This window comes from Thamnophis sirtalis, unplaced genomic scaffold, assembly GCF_051295495.1.
Source record: "Thamnophis sirtalis isolate CommonGarterSnake01/CBP01778 unplaced genomic scaffold, rThaSir2_p1.2 scaffold_6, whole genome shotgun sequence".
Taxonomy (NCBI): Eukaryota; Metazoa; Chordata; class Lepidosauria; order Squamata; family Natricidae; genus Thamnophis; species Thamnophis sirtalis.
In genome coordinates, this window is record NW_028261386.1 from 61,538,420 (window position 1) to 61,553,708 (window position 15,289).

General features: G+C 38.4%; 1 protein-coding gene across 1 annotated transcript in view; it reads right to left on the reverse strand.

Moving 5' to 3' along the window:
- VIT (vitrin) overlaps nucleotides 1-15,289 on the reverse strand; it is a 48,194-nt gene that overhangs the window by 4,526 nt on the left and 28,379 nt on the right. The window contains exons 7-14 of the mRNA XM_014073562.2: nucleotides 13,101-13,322; nucleotides 9,718-9,774; nucleotides 9,185-9,223; nucleotides 8,274-8,321; nucleotides 5,006-5,068; nucleotides 3,299-3,446; nucleotides 1,804-1,907; nucleotides 802-1,028 (exon numbers count right to left, since the gene is read on the reverse strand). Of these exons, the coding sequence (XP_013929037.2) occupies nucleotides 802-1,028; nucleotides 1,804-1,907; nucleotides 3,299-3,446; nucleotides 5,006-5,068; nucleotides 8,274-8,321; nucleotides 9,185-9,223; nucleotides 9,718-9,774; nucleotides 13,101-13,322 (908 nt within the window). The remainder of the gene's footprint in view (nucleotides 1-801; nucleotides 1,029-1,803; nucleotides 1,908-3,298; nucleotides 3,447-5,005; nucleotides 5,069-8,273; nucleotides 8,322-9,184; nucleotides 9,224-9,717; nucleotides 9,775-13,100; nucleotides 13,323-15,289) is intronic.

Consider the following 15,289-nt stretch of genomic DNA (forward strand, 5'->3'; position numbering starts at 1 on the left):
GGCTGAGGAATTCTGGGAGTCCAGACATCTTCAAGTTGCCAAGGTTGAGAAACACTGATATATAGTATGGTGATAGTGAATCCAGTTAGAACTGTTGCAGAGGCAAAGGATAAAAGCCCCTTCACATTGTTGGGTTGTCCAATTTTTAATTAACTTTCTTTTAAATACAGATAGTCCCCGACTTACAAGCATTCATTAATGACCATTACAATGACACTGAAAAAAGTTACTTATAACCATTTGTCACACTTACGACTGTTACAGCATTCCCTGGTCACATGATTAAAATGTAGCTGTTTGGCAACCGGCATGTATTTATGATGTTTGCAGTGTTCTGCTGTCATGTGATCATTGGTTTTCCACCTGCTGACAAGCAAAGTCAATGGGGAAGCCAGATTCACTTAACAATCTTGTTACTAACAACTGCAGTGATACACTTAACAGCTGTGGCAAGAAAGGGTCTAAAATGGGGGGGGGCGGAATCATTTAACAGCTGTCTTGCTTAGCAATAGAAATTTTGAGGCCAATTGCAGTTGCAAGTCAAGGACTATCTTTATCCACTGTCCAAGAAGAGTTTTCATCAGCTTTGTTTTTAAATTTAAAAAAGTATGGTAACTTAATGTACATTGCATTATATCACCATGCTTGGCAGAACTGAGTCCAGGACTGTGAAGTAATTACTTTGGAAAAAACAACTATGATCTGTTTTTATCTGATTATGCCATATGTGGTAAGAGATCAGACTTTGTATTTTCCCAGAATAATACACACGCACTGCAAAATCTGCCACTTTCTTCTTACCTTGTCCACAAAGTTTGTCTCAATGACATTTTTCTTTTCATTTTCATCGGGTCCTTCAATGGTGACAAAGAAAATGTTAATGCCAGACTCCCGTGCCAGCCTGGAGGCTTCTTCTATCTTATCAGTGGGCCATCCATCCACCAACACTACAGCCACATTGGGGGCACCTCCTCGGTTGCCATTGGCATCTTCAAAGTAGTTTTTGTTAACAAAAGACAAAGCTTTTCCTATGTGAGTGAGTAATAGAGGGAAAAGAGTTGTTCGTTGTTTAAGAAATCTTTAAAAAGCTAGTTTCTATTTATTTATTTGGTATTGCATGTTATTAAGACTAAAAATGATAAAAGACAGAAGCAAACCCTAATAAATAAAAACCCAAAGCCAATATCAAGGTGCAGCAGATCAGTAGGAAGCTTCTTATTGTCAGGCTCAATTAGATGTAAAGCAATTATCTGCACTGTGGTTTTAGGAATAGGAATACATGCTCCTGTTGAAATGTGAATAGAAATAGCATTCATCCTGAAACAACAGCTGAAATAAACCTTCTGCCTACATTATGATGGAAATATTCATAGCCATTACAAACATATGATGCAAATAATTTTCTCAACCAAATGTGTCTGAGGCTGCAGATGTAAATCAACTTCACATACATATCTAATAATCTTAATCCGTTCTGTTCCTACAGAAACTATTTGGATTTGTGGCAAGATGATAAAGTATCTGCATGATAAATTTTAGAAGCTGGAAAATAGTAGTACAATTCTAGCATCTTATTGTTTGAAATCCTAGGGCAACAAATGGTGATGCCAAAACATACAATGGAATAGAATGTAACTTTACATTGACTCCATATTTCAGAATTCAACACTGTTGATTGGGGGATTTCTTCTCCCAAAATCAGAAAAGACAGTCTAGAATAAATGAAGCAGGTGATGAAACAATAACTTCAAATCTTGGCATCTGATTCTTAAGCAAATTTGGTATGACATATCAGCTACCTACCAACATTTGATAAGCCTCCTTTTTGTGATATTTTCTCAATGGCATTTTTTAAGTCCTTGCTATTTGCATAGGCCTTCAAGTTAAATTCAGTAGAAGGGTTATCGCTGATTGTAAAACAAAGAGAAGAAAAACATGTAAAACCCAGTATTAACAGCAGCCCATTAATGAAAGTAAATAAAGTCAATTTTCAGGTACCGTAATTTTCTCCAAGCAAAGAATTATATGCACAAATAGTTCCTGAATGCTGAAGTTTATGCTTTTATTTGTCACAAATGTTACTTGTAAACAATTAGATTTTCATGGGTAATTTGTAGAGATGATTTTTTAAAAGCAGAAATAATTTGCTATGAATTATTAATAGTAATAATTAATAGCGATGGTAAATTATTAATAGCCAATTGTTCAAATTGTTTAATAATTCATATTGAATTATTAATTTACTATTTGCTTCCATCTGTTAATTCCATCTTGTTCAGCCTTTCAAATAACAGGAGATCAGCTCCTTTGGTTTAATAAAGGCATACCTACTTAATTTTGCATAAGTTTATTAGTAGTCTATTGTTTTGTTTTGTTTTTCATGTTGGAACTTGAGACAGTCCTTCCTCAAGGCATCTAATTAAACTTTATGAGCCCATTATCACCTGAGACAAAAACATGGCCTATCCCATATTTCGTCCCTAAGAGATTGGTGTGTTTGAGTGCACAGATGTGCTTCCCTTCTCTCTTCCCTACAGCTTAGAACCCTTATATCTCTGAAATGTATCCAGGAAAATATAATACTATATAAAGATCAAATGGAAGTTAAATTTTGAATAGCTAGAATTGGGGACTGATCTTTTAAATTTTATATCTATTTTTTAAAATCTATTCTGATACCCCAGCTATTTTAAAACTGGGTGCTATACATACATACGCCCTCTCCCCTTCCCACATGATTCACATTTATTATTGCAATACGCTCGTAATATAAATAAAGTTAAATATAAATAAAATGAGCAAATTGAAAATAAGCTATCCTAAATCAGCAATATTCAAAGAAAAAAAAATACTGAGTATGTATAATTTGCCCTTTCTGCTATATCTTTCATGGCATTCAACTAGGATATATTTGGTTACTGCCAAAGGCAGAACATTAATTTATGAAACTTTTTTTTACTTTGGCCTTCCCAAAGCGTTACATCTACTTTTAGAGTACAGTATTTAATACACAATAGAGGAAATGAGTGCCCACCTCATTCGATTATTGATAATGCTCTGTTATGATCTGTTAGCAAATCTAAAGTCAGATACTCTCCTAAATCCATAAAAATTCATGAAATATGAGTTAGAAAAGGAGTTAACATATCTTTCGAGTTTATTGATATTTTTTGTAGGTGCTTGTGTGTATATGTAAATGTCTGTACGGTTGTTTGTATGTGTGTGTGTATGATACACATTTTAAAATCTATATTATCTTCTTAAATACATGGATTTTATAAAAACAATGCACTATTACCCATACTGAACAATGCCCATGAGAGGCCCTATTGGGCCAACATCCAAAGCTTGAGATACATCTTTGAGGAATTGTTTCTGGATCTGAAAACGCCGCCTGCCAATGCTCCAGCTCCCATCTATCAAGAAGGCTAAATCAACTTTGCAATCTAGGAAAATAAATTAAATTAAATGCATTACAAATATATTAGAAGAGTTTGTGACTGCTTCTATTGTATATTCTATGTTAAGATCATAACACCTCATTTATCTCTCAAATACTCTGCCGATTATTATAATGGTGGTTATAATCATGTTTGCAAGTGTTCACAGAAAGCAGAAGGTGCAGGGTAACCAAGATTGCGCAAAGTAGCACTTGCAGTCCATAATATCATAGGATACATTAGAGCAATAAACAGCCATCCAAATAATTGTTTCACAGCATTTGTTCTAATCTGCAGCACCCTGGTGATTTTTTTTAACCAACAGCCAAATTGTAGGTGCATACAAAAGCTTCAGGTGAGTTCTAGATCTTTTGAGGACACTAGGGGTAGTCACAGGCATTTAAGTAATCAATGCTTATTCAGAAACAAATGATTGAGTGTTGGATCCAGTCTCTTGAAGAATTATTGGTATGACTTTTTTCCAGAGGGGGAAAAAGGGGAAGCTAATTTCTTCGTTCTTGGTCCCATATGGACCAAGTTCAAAATTCAGAAGGTTCTTCTGAATTTTCAGATAACATGGGAAGTAGAACAAAGATTGCTGGGGAAAGGAGAAACTGATCAATATTGCCTTTGTTGGATCAAGCTCCTTCTACAAAGTAAGTTTTTTTTCTATTCATTGAACAATTTAATCTGCATCCAGTCACATAGACTGTGGGTGAGATTTTAAACTGTCTATGCTTTACACCTACTAATTTATCACAATAGGAAGAATGCTATCATTTTTTTCTTACTTTCTTCTGACTTTCTAATGATGGAGATTATTTGTTCATGCCATTCAGATCACCCAGGAACAGAATGAAGTTTAGTCCATTTAGCTTAGCTGTGTAAAACAGTTTTATTGTTGCGTACATCACCCAAAGCCCTTCTTTAAGAGAGATGGAAGTGAAAAAGTATGAAATATGAGAAGAGAGGACTCATTGGAAAAGACCCTGATGGTGGGAAAGGTTGAAGGCAAAAGGAGAAGGGGACATCAGAGGATGAGATGGTTAGATAGTGTCACTGATGCAATGAAAACAAATGGGGCAAACTCTGGGAGACAGTGGAAGACAGGGGCTGGGACTGGTGTGCTATGGTCCATGGGTCACAACTTGCCACTTGAACAATAAATAAATAAATAAATAAATAAATAAATCTTAAATACATGTATTTACCCTCATCTTATTATATTGGGTAATATAACTCGATAAAAAACATTGTTCCTTTTTCTCTCTTTTTACAGTAACCAAATTGATTATTATCAGATAGTAACTTTATCATTTGTTGTTATCATTGCAAGCTAGTGAGAAAAATCTGCATTTATTAATAAACATTCAACATTTGAATAAACCTGAATGGAAATTAATTTGTCCCCGTTAGTAGTTCTGCTAGATTTTTCTTTGACCCCATTGCCCCCACCAAGAAGCAGATTTCATTCATGAAATGCCAAGCCAATAAAATGTTCTTCTCTTTGTCTACTAAAAATAGATGATCATGAAAGGACCCAAATACATTTCTGATTCACATACTTGGATTTCCCTGGGAAACTGGCTTCAAAGGCTTTGGGACTATGTCTTCCTTGGAGCTGAAACCTAGAATGATCAGTGTTATATATTATTAAATTTGAAGATCAGGAAAGAGGAGACATTCACATCAAATATCAGTCTGCTAGATTCAGCACAGAAAGGGAAAATAGTTTAGATAAGAGTGAACTCCTATCAGTATCCAAATAAGTTGTAAGAATTGGATTGTAAAGCATAGGTCCAGTTGTGTGGTGGTACAACTGCCTTGGAGAGCTCAGAAAGCTTTACAGTCCAGTGTTTTCAACCTATTTTATATTCAGTCCCATCATTCACTTTCAAAGAAACTGGGCTTCAACAAGATAGAAACAAGAAGTCATCTGTGGAGGTAGTCCTTGCCTTACAATCACAATTTGGATTGGACTTTCAGTTGCTAAGCAATGGGGATGTTAAGTGAATTATCATATGATTGGACCCAATTTTACAACCATTTTACCATAGTTATTAAGTGGGTTCCACCACAAAACTGCAGTAGACTAAAGCGCGCTCGATGAAAGCGCGTACCTGACGTCATCACAGCGCGACGAAAACATCACACTGTGAGCAGTAAAGTTAAAATTAACGCGAAAACCTTACCCTAACGCCCCCAAACCTAATCCTAAACCTAAACCTAACCCTTAACCTAACCCTAAACCTAACCCTTAACCTAACGCTAAACCTAACGCTAACCCTTAACCTAACCCTAAACCTAACCCTAACCCTAACCCTTACCTTTACATGAATCGGCTTGCTTTAAAAGCGCTTTTTAAAGCGCCCTTTTTTCTCCGCGGTTGTATTTGTCGTGCTGCTGATGACGTCAGGTACGCGCTTTAATCGGGCGCCCTTTAGTGGACTGCGGTTTTGTCGTGCCACGATTAAGTGATTACCTACAGTTCAGAGATGGGTTGCTCCCAATTTGGTCTGGATCGGGTGAATCGCTAGTAGTGGCGGTGGCAGGCTGTGCCCACCAGCCTGGTTGGTTCTCTGCATGCACAGAAGCGTTACGCGTGTGCGGGAGCGCACCTGAACTGGTAGTAAAAAAATTGGCAACCCACCTCTGCTGCAGTTCTTAAGTGAATCATGTGGTTGGTAATGGACTCCAGCTTCCACCATTGACTTTGCTTATTGAAAGCCAGCTGGGCAGGTTAAAAATTAGGATCACATGACCATAAGTCACCAGAACCATCGTAAAATGCAGTCACATGGGGATGATGCAATGGTTGTAACTTTGAGGACAGGTCGTACATCACTTTTTCTGACGGTGTTGCAACTTTGAACTGCTGTTACACAACTAAATCACAAGTCGTGGGCTAGCCACATTACATTTTTACATACAAGTGAAATGTTAGAAACTTAAGCTAAAATTTCGACGATGTCAGATGTAACCTGAGCACACTGCTTCTAGAAGGCACCTCTGGCATGTTTACCTCCTAGCTGAGAATCAGCCCTACAATACAGGCATTGCTGAATGTGCAGGGCCAAATGAGGAGTTCTCGATTCTTCACCTGCTGAATTAGGCAGAGACACACTGGCAACACAAGTGGACATAGAACCCCACCAAGTGGGTCAGCCTGAGGGTATCTCGCAATACCAATCCGTAAATGCTGCACCACTTGCCTGCCTGTTTGCTTGAGTTCCCTTTACAGTGCTGTCTTTACCCCTAAAAGCCTGAAGACCCCCAGAGCTTGAAAGACTATCATGGAGGAGGGGGACATACACTTTGCTATTGCAAGTTGGGATACTCAATTCTTTTTTTTTAAATCCCAGATAACACAGCACATCTTGGAGATGCAGGTTACTTAAACACCGCTCTCTTTTTTAAAGTGTAATTTTATGGAAATCCATTCAAACTAAAATAGAGTGAGAAGGAGGAGGGGGGAGAAAATAAAAGAGAAAACTAAAGTGCAAAAAAAGGAAAGAAAAAAGGTAGACGAAAAATAGAAAAGAAAGAAAAAACATATAAAGAAATGGCTTCTTATCTTCTTTACAGCAGTTATGACTAAAATGACAGATCCACCCTTTCTTTAAAGCTATAACATGACTTTCTTCTTTCTATAATCTATCGTGTCTAATTGTCAAAACCATCAGTTTATTTTTCCTGTTTTATTGGGGGAAAACAACTCCACAAGTCAGCACTAAACACAGCTATTGTCTTTTCTCTAATCAAAAGGTCAATCTGGCCACCTCAGCAACTTCTATCATCTTCACGAAATCACGGACAGGGCTTCCAATGTGGCCTTGAAAGCCGGCTATGTCACCAGCAACCTCAGAACAGGAAGGCCACCCAACATGCATTTCCCAGAGCGGATTGAAAAGGTTTCTGTTTCCAGGGAGGCCTGCAAGTTCCCAGGCTTGCTTTAAAATGGCATTGTCAGGTCCTGAGAATCTCAGCTCATTGAAGTGGAACTTTGCGGCAAGCTAATTAAGCTTTTTCACCACCAGATCGTCACAGCTGTCTGGGCTCATTAAATCTCTATTCAGGCAACAGTTGTCTCATACCAACTAAAAATAATTCTCTTTGAAATGATAATTGGCATGCATCAAACAATCACTGGGCCAACTTTGTATTGCATTCTGGCCTCTTGGAAATCCTCCATCTTGGTAGCTCCCTCTATCTGATGGAAATTCTTTTGCAATGAATCACTTTCTATCCAACATGAACTATCTGTCAGCTTGTACAATTTATTAATCTAACACTGGCAATCTTCTAAAATGGTCTGAACATCAATGGAAGTTTTGGCCAAAATAAAGAAACAAAACCAACAAAAAACCACAAACACAAATTCAAGAATTTTGTTTGCTTGCATATTCCCTACGTGTATTTCCAACACTAGGCAGTAATTTGTAATGTGAAACTACCTCTGAAAACCTAGAATGATTTCATTTGATCTTATGCTCTGGATGAAGTCAGCCTGAGTGCACATGAACCCTGAAAGTTCTTTTTCAGTGGGGATCCCTAAATGAAAACTGATCAGCTGATCAAGAGTGTGTAATATAAATCTAACTTAAAGCACTTCAATTTACTATTTCACGTTATCTGACATATTTGCTATGTGCCTTAATTTGCATATATTTTTATGAACTGAGTGGGACACAAGACTCAAAAAAATCTTATCTCATCATCCTAGCTAAGGAGCTTTACCAAAACAAAACAAAAATGCTTGAGTTTCCTGCAAACATGATATATGCACACTTGTACATTGTTGCTGCTTAATAGACTTTGTGGAAAGATTTTTACCTGGGTCCAAAAGGCTTGATCCAGACCTCCACACATCTGTTTCAGTAGCTGTTATGGACAAAAGACAAACATAATTATTATTCAAGTTCACTATTTAATCTTAAGCTAATGGAAAAATATTATATCTTAAGAAATACATGAGATCAACTGTTGATATAATGAAAATAGCAGAGCATGTACCACTAAAACAAACCCTGCTTTAAGTTTATTTTGAGAGGCATTTCTGGTTGTCACAAAAATCCTTGGAGTTGTTAACATAAACTTGGAGAGACAGTTTGTGGCTTTCCTGTAGTAGAGGGTCTTCTTCTCTTTTGTAAGTATCAAATTTTAGAGATATTTGCCCCAAAACCTTTGGAAAATTTGAAGCAGTAGATTAAAATTGTAGAGAGAAACAGAGGGATGCCTTATTTCTTTTCAGTGCTTGTTTGCTAAATTTTGTGGTTTTGTCTTCATTCACATTTTTGCTTTCCTATGGAGTTGATTTTCTGGCTTATCAATCTATTATGGTTGATATAATTGATTACAGGTTCCTGTTCAAACCAAACTAAGGTTTAATTAGTATAAGGTTTTCAATTATTACTTCGGAGGGTACTTAATAGTCTATATTAATATAGAGCAACTAAGATAAAGCTATTTAAATTTGGTTCAATCATATTAAACAATTTTGAAAATTTACTATGAGGTAATAGCAAGGAACTTATTCAAAAACAATTATATTGAGATAGATTTACTTTTTAGGAATATGAGTTTTTTCTAAGAAAAAAATTAAAATAATAAAAGCGTTATCTATTTCAGGATGAATAATAGTTCTGTTACTTGTACAGTGGCAAGTCTAAAAATATTTTATTGATCAGTTAATTAATAAACTTTAGCATTCTCTTAATTAGAAAATCCATTGAATTAGGACATACCTTGATTCTGAGTTCTTCCTTGTGCAGCTTGAACTTGTCCTAAAATGGGAATTGAAATAGAATATTTGATTTGAAATTTTGCAAACTTTATAAAAAGTTTTATTTTTTAAAAAAAGGATTGATTTTAGTACTTTGAAAGTTGAAAATGATTGTGTTAATCCTTTAAACTAAAGCTGTGATGGCACAGTGGTTAGAATGCAGTATTGCAGGCTAATTCTGCCAATTGCCAGGAGTTCAATCCTGACCCGTTCAAGATTGACTCAGCTTTGCATCCTTCCGAGGTCGGTAAAATGAGGACCCAAATTGTTGTGGAAAATGAGTTGACTCTGTAAGCCACTTAGAGACGGCTATAAAGCACTATGAAGCAGTATATGTGCAATTGATACATTATTGATATAATTGAAATTTCAGTACTGTCTTCTCTACTGAATGAAATTGATTTAAAGTAAGTAATTGGTTTATTAATATTTGCTTTCAGGAACATCTGAGAGGGATGTGGTTTCAATAAAGCTATACCCTGTCCTGGTACGTACTTGATGCTGCTGCCGCCGCCGCCACTGCTGAATAAACTGGATGGACATTGCTAGAGCCTAAGAATGAATAAGAAAATATCTGTATGAAACAAGCTGATGGGGGAGGGGAAATAGTTAAAGCATAAAAATCAGCCTAGATGTTTTAGTTTTGGATATATTTTTCACTTCTTGGTGACTTCATGAACTCAATCATTGCAATTTTATTTAGCAACAATACAGAAGGGATGGTTCAGTGGTGGGTTTCAAAATTTTTAGAACCTTTTCTGTAGGTGTGACCTGCTTGTGGGAGTGGCTTGCTGGCCATGTGACTGGGTGGGAGTGGGTTGCCAGCCATGTGACTGGGTGGGCGTGGCTTACTTGTAAAGTGTGGTGAAACTCACTTAACAATGCTCTTGCTTAGCAACCAAAATGTTGGCTCAGAAACTCTGGCATTTGAAGCACGCAAGTCTTAAAACTGTCAAGTTACAAGACCCTTGCACCCCTAACCCTTTAGAAAAAACCCCCAGGGATGTTTAAAATTGACAGCTTTAAGACTTGTGGACTTTAACTCCCAGAATTCCTCCTCCAGTCATGTTGGCTCAGGAACTCTGCCATTGAAGTGTGCAAGTCTTAAAGCTGTCAAGTTACAAGACCCTTGCACCCCAACCCTTTAGACCCCAGGGGTGTTCAAACTTGACAGCTTTAAAACTTGTGGACTTCAACTCCCAGAATTCTTCCTCTCGCTCTTCATCTTGACGATGTGCGGTCGGGTGGTGGGAGGAAGCTGGAACCGGTTCTAAACAGCCCTGTAGATTTGTGGAACCTCTTCTATAGAAGAGGTTAGAACTGGCAGGAACCCACCCCTGGGATGGTTGCTCCCTATGGGGAAAGAAATGGCGAAGTGAAATAAGACATTGTTTTGCTAAGGGAGATCTCCACTCAACTCTTGCTCTTGGGGTTGTTGTTTGAGAGTCCATGGAGAGCACATTGTTTGGGAGTGAGCTTGATGCCAATGGCATCCATGTGAAATTCCAAATGAAAACTAAGTAAGAGAGGTGGAAAAAAAAGAAGGAAAATAAATTGGAAATGGAAGATTGAGACTGAATAAGTCTGGTCTCAGGTCATTGACAGAGCCTGCATGTTCTCCAGCAGAGGGCAAGGTCACAGCTGGGAAAAGATTGACCTACTCTCACAGGAAGCTGTGCCAGAACTTTTTTCAGCCCTGTTCTCAGAAGGAGGAAGAGGGAGATGTCCTACCTCAGAAAGTTCTGGCTCTGAAAAAATCTTTTTCCAAAGCAGAGACAGAACATTCTGAGGTATTCAGGTAAAAAGCTGAGAGCAAAAGTACATGCTGAATTTTATTTTGTGAAACCAACTCTGTCTATATTGAATGCGAATCATTAAGAATATTAGCCTCTCTTTCAAAAACTTTTAAAACAGATGGACAACATATGGCTGTTTAGATGTTACAGGATTGTGGTCATGATGATTAAAATCTTCATTTAACATCTGAAAGGTCACACATTGCCAATTCTTAGGAAAAACTGTTAATTCATATTTATGAAAAATTAAAAGGACTATTTTATGAGGCTGATATGGGGGAAAAGGCTGGGCTGTAGAAAGCATTGCTTTGCTAGTAAGAGAAAGATTTATGAAAAAGTCTAAATGACTGTCTCTGGAAGACCTACCACCACATTCATGAAAGTCTCAGTTGCTGTATAGGTAGTCCTCAACTTACAATCACAATTGAGCCCAAAATTTCTGTTGCTAAGCAAGACAGTTGTAAAGTGAACTTTACAACCATTCTAACCACAATTGTCTTTTCTTGCCAGAAGGTTACAGAAGGTGATCATGTAATTCAAGGGTACTGCAACCATTGTAAATATGAGTCAGTTACCAAGCATCTGAATTTTGATGTAACTATGGGGATACTGTAACTCTGTAAGTGTGAAAAATGGCCTTAAGTCACTTTTTTCAGTGCTGTTGTAATTTCAATGGTCACTAAGTGACTTTTGTAAGTTGAGGACTACCTGTAGTTGTGCCATAAGAAAGGCTACACTGTACTTCTCATTAATATTGTTTCACTAGAATAAATGGAATATAAAAAAATAAATTAAAACAGAATTTATAACGAAAAAAGTGTTATCAATTCTATGAAAATTAACTTGATTGCTTTATACCTTGTTTTGTTTGAACTTGGCTTATGGCTACATATAATAAACCAGGAGTAGATTCAAACTATTCACATCCCTGGAAGAGATTTTTCAGATAAAACATGTAGAGCCTAGATCGGTGTTTCTCAACCTTGGTGACTTTAAGACCTGTGGACTTCAACTCCCAGGATTCCCCAGCCAGCTATGCTGGCTGGGGGATTCTGGGAGTTGAAGTCCACAGGACTTAAAGTCACCAAGGTTGAGAAACACTGGCCTAGATTATGAAAAGATTTTTGGGCAAAGTGCAGAAGAGTGCATATGAATGAAGGAGCTGAGACTGAATCTAAAGAAGATAAAGATTATTAGGCATCCTAATAATGAACTGGAAGTACAGTTGAATCTAAAATGTTTAAGCCCTCTGATCAAATAGCATATTTCAGTGTGTCCCAAAGTTTAGAAAATGAGCAAACAATGGGGAAAGAAGTGGCTGTATCTATATAAAAGAAGGATAAAAGTTTCGGTATGCCCTTCACCGTTTCTGTTTCGAGGTCTGAAACATGCAGTGCATGGACAGAGAGCTATGAGTATTTCTGAATGAGAAGAATTGTGTAGGGTTGAACCATTTTTTAAAATCCACAGTGAGGTAACATTTGGAAGAGACTCAGGCATTTCTCTACTTCACTGAACTATAAGAAGTAGGAGGAGGTGCAGCACCATCAGGCTTGCATGATTCTGAACAATCTTCTGTGGAGTCATCAGAAGACCACCACTTTACATTTGAGATGAGATGAGATGAGATAAGAATGGTGGTGAGAAGGCAGATCTAGAAAATGTGTTCCATTGCCTTATCGTAGTGACGGCGAACCTTTTCGGCAACGACTGCCCAAACCAGAATGCGTGTGAATGCGCGCCAGAGTGCCGGAAACTCAAAGACCAGCTGGCCAGAGTGCATGTGCATGCTGGCCAGATGTTCTTTGAGTTTCCGGCATGCAGCTGGTCTTCACGGGTGTCAGAGCATTTAAAACCCGAAGACCAGCTGGATGGTGTGCGCATGAGTGTTTTTTGGGCATTCGTGGGGGCGCTTTTAGGCTGTTTTTCAGTGCTCCAGAACCTGTGAAGACCAGCTGGCGATGGCATGCATGCTCTCAAAGAGGGATCTACGTACCACCTCTGACACTCATGCCATAAGTTCGCCATCATGTCTCCATCGAATTAAAAGCTAGATTGTGAAGCTCTTCTCATTCCACTCACCCAAATCCCTGACTCTGTGCACTGCAATGAGAGGCTTTGCCACTGTAACCGTTGTCACTTTGGTGAAGGTCGTTGGTGCAATGGTGGTTGAAGTGGTGGTTGTCTTTGGAGTTGTGCTGACAAATTCGGTTGTGGTGGTAAAGGATTTGAATGTGTGAGCGGCACCATGTGTGGCTGGTAATGGAGCAGAAGATGTCTGAGATCCTTTCCGTAATGAATTTCCTATATTAAGGTTGAAATATAGCAACTCACTGAAAAAAGCACTTCCTTTAATAGTTTTGCCCTCCATATGTGCCAGCTAACATAATTAGGTTGAATTTCCGTTATAGTTTGGGGATGGCAGTAGATGAAGATACAATGTGATCTACATAAAAACAGCTAGAATTAAGAGAAGGTCAGCAATTCCTCATAAGCCCTGCCAAACTCATAAGAAAGATGTTGTGCTCAGCAGTCCAGCAGTGAACCAGCACCTTCATTTGCAACAAATAGTTTTGCTTTCAAAGTATTTGCCCTTTTTAGTGAAAACAATACAATGAACAAAAGTACTGACTATATGTATATAGATTTGTGTATATATAGTCAAATGGGGCCCCGAATAGAAATAAGTAAAATGTAAAATAATTTAGAAATAATTTAGAAATAAATTAATGTAATGAAGATAATTTTGAGAGTAAAGGTGCATTCTCCAAGCTTGTGGGTTGATTTCTGAACATTTCATTACCAGGCTAGGTAACATCTTCAGTGGAGTTTAGGGAGTGTCAGTATTCTGTTTATAAGAGCTTAGGTGTGGGTGTGTCAAGTGAGGGTCTTGTGACATGTCATGAGTCACGAGACTCAGAGATGATTCACAGATGACTCATCACAAGACTTGTCACAAGACCCTCAATTGACAAACCCACATCTAAGCCCTTATAAACAGAACACTGCCATTGACATCCTCTAAACCAGGGGTCTCCAACCTTGGCAACTTGAAGCCTGGAAAGCTTCAACTCCCAGAATTTCTCAGCCAGCTGGTTGGGGATTTCTGAGAGTTGAAGTCTGCCAGGCTTCAAGTTGCTAAGGTTGGAGACTCCTGCTCTAAACTCTGCTGAGATATTACCTAGCCGGTTATGAAATGTTTGGAAATAGCAATAGCACTTAGCAATAGCAATAGCAATAGCAGTAGACTTATATACCGCTTCATAGGCCTATCAGGCCTCTCTAAGCGGTTTACAGAGAGTCAGCATATTGCCCCCAACAATCTGGGTCCTCATTTTACCCACCTCGGAAGGATGGAAGGCTGAGTCAACCCTGAGCCGGTGAGATTTGAACCGCTGACCTGCTGATCTAGCAGTAGCCTGCAGTGCTGCTTTTTAACCACTGCGCCACCTTGGCTCTTAGACGTATATACCACTTCATAGTGCCTTCACAGCCCCCTCTAAGCGGTTTACAGAGTTGGCATATTGCCCTCAACAATCTGGGTCCTCATTTTATCCACCTCGGAAAGATGGAAGGCAGAGTCAACCTTGAGCCAGTGAGATTTGAACTGTTGAACTGCAGCTAGCAGTCAGCTGTAGTAGCCTGCAGTACTGCACTCTAACCACTGCACCACTTTCGCTCCAACCCACAAGCTCGGAGAACAAACCTTTACCCTCATCCTACCCTGAGCTACAGATATTCGCCACTATAGCAAAGGTAACTTTATGTATTTCTAGTATTTAGGTTGGTAGGTCACTTGTCTTGTCATATCTCCTCCAAATAAATGTTCATGAAATGCAGCATCAAAGCCAGAAAGACCCAAGAAAAGCCAAAATTTGCCTACTCTACATGACAAGTAGATCCTTAGTGGAATATGGAATATTTCAAGCTGTTTGATTAAAGAAATAATACTACTGTGAGTTAGATACGTAGATCCCCATTTCAACCACTGATATTCTTCCCCAAACACCTCTTGATCATCAGTGCAGCTGGGGAGAACATTTGAGGAATCTGATGTAGCAGGCTTACAGGGATCCACTTGTACTACTGTGTTTTCCCCAAAATAAGACAGGGTCTTATTTTCTTTTGACCCCTGAAATAAGCACTTGGCCTTATTTTTGGGGAGGTCTTATTATTTTTGAGGTGCAGGAGGAGGTGAGCGTGGTCACCTCATGGCTGCTGCTGTGTTGTAATATATTCCAGGTAGGCTTATTTTGGGGGGGGAGGGCTTA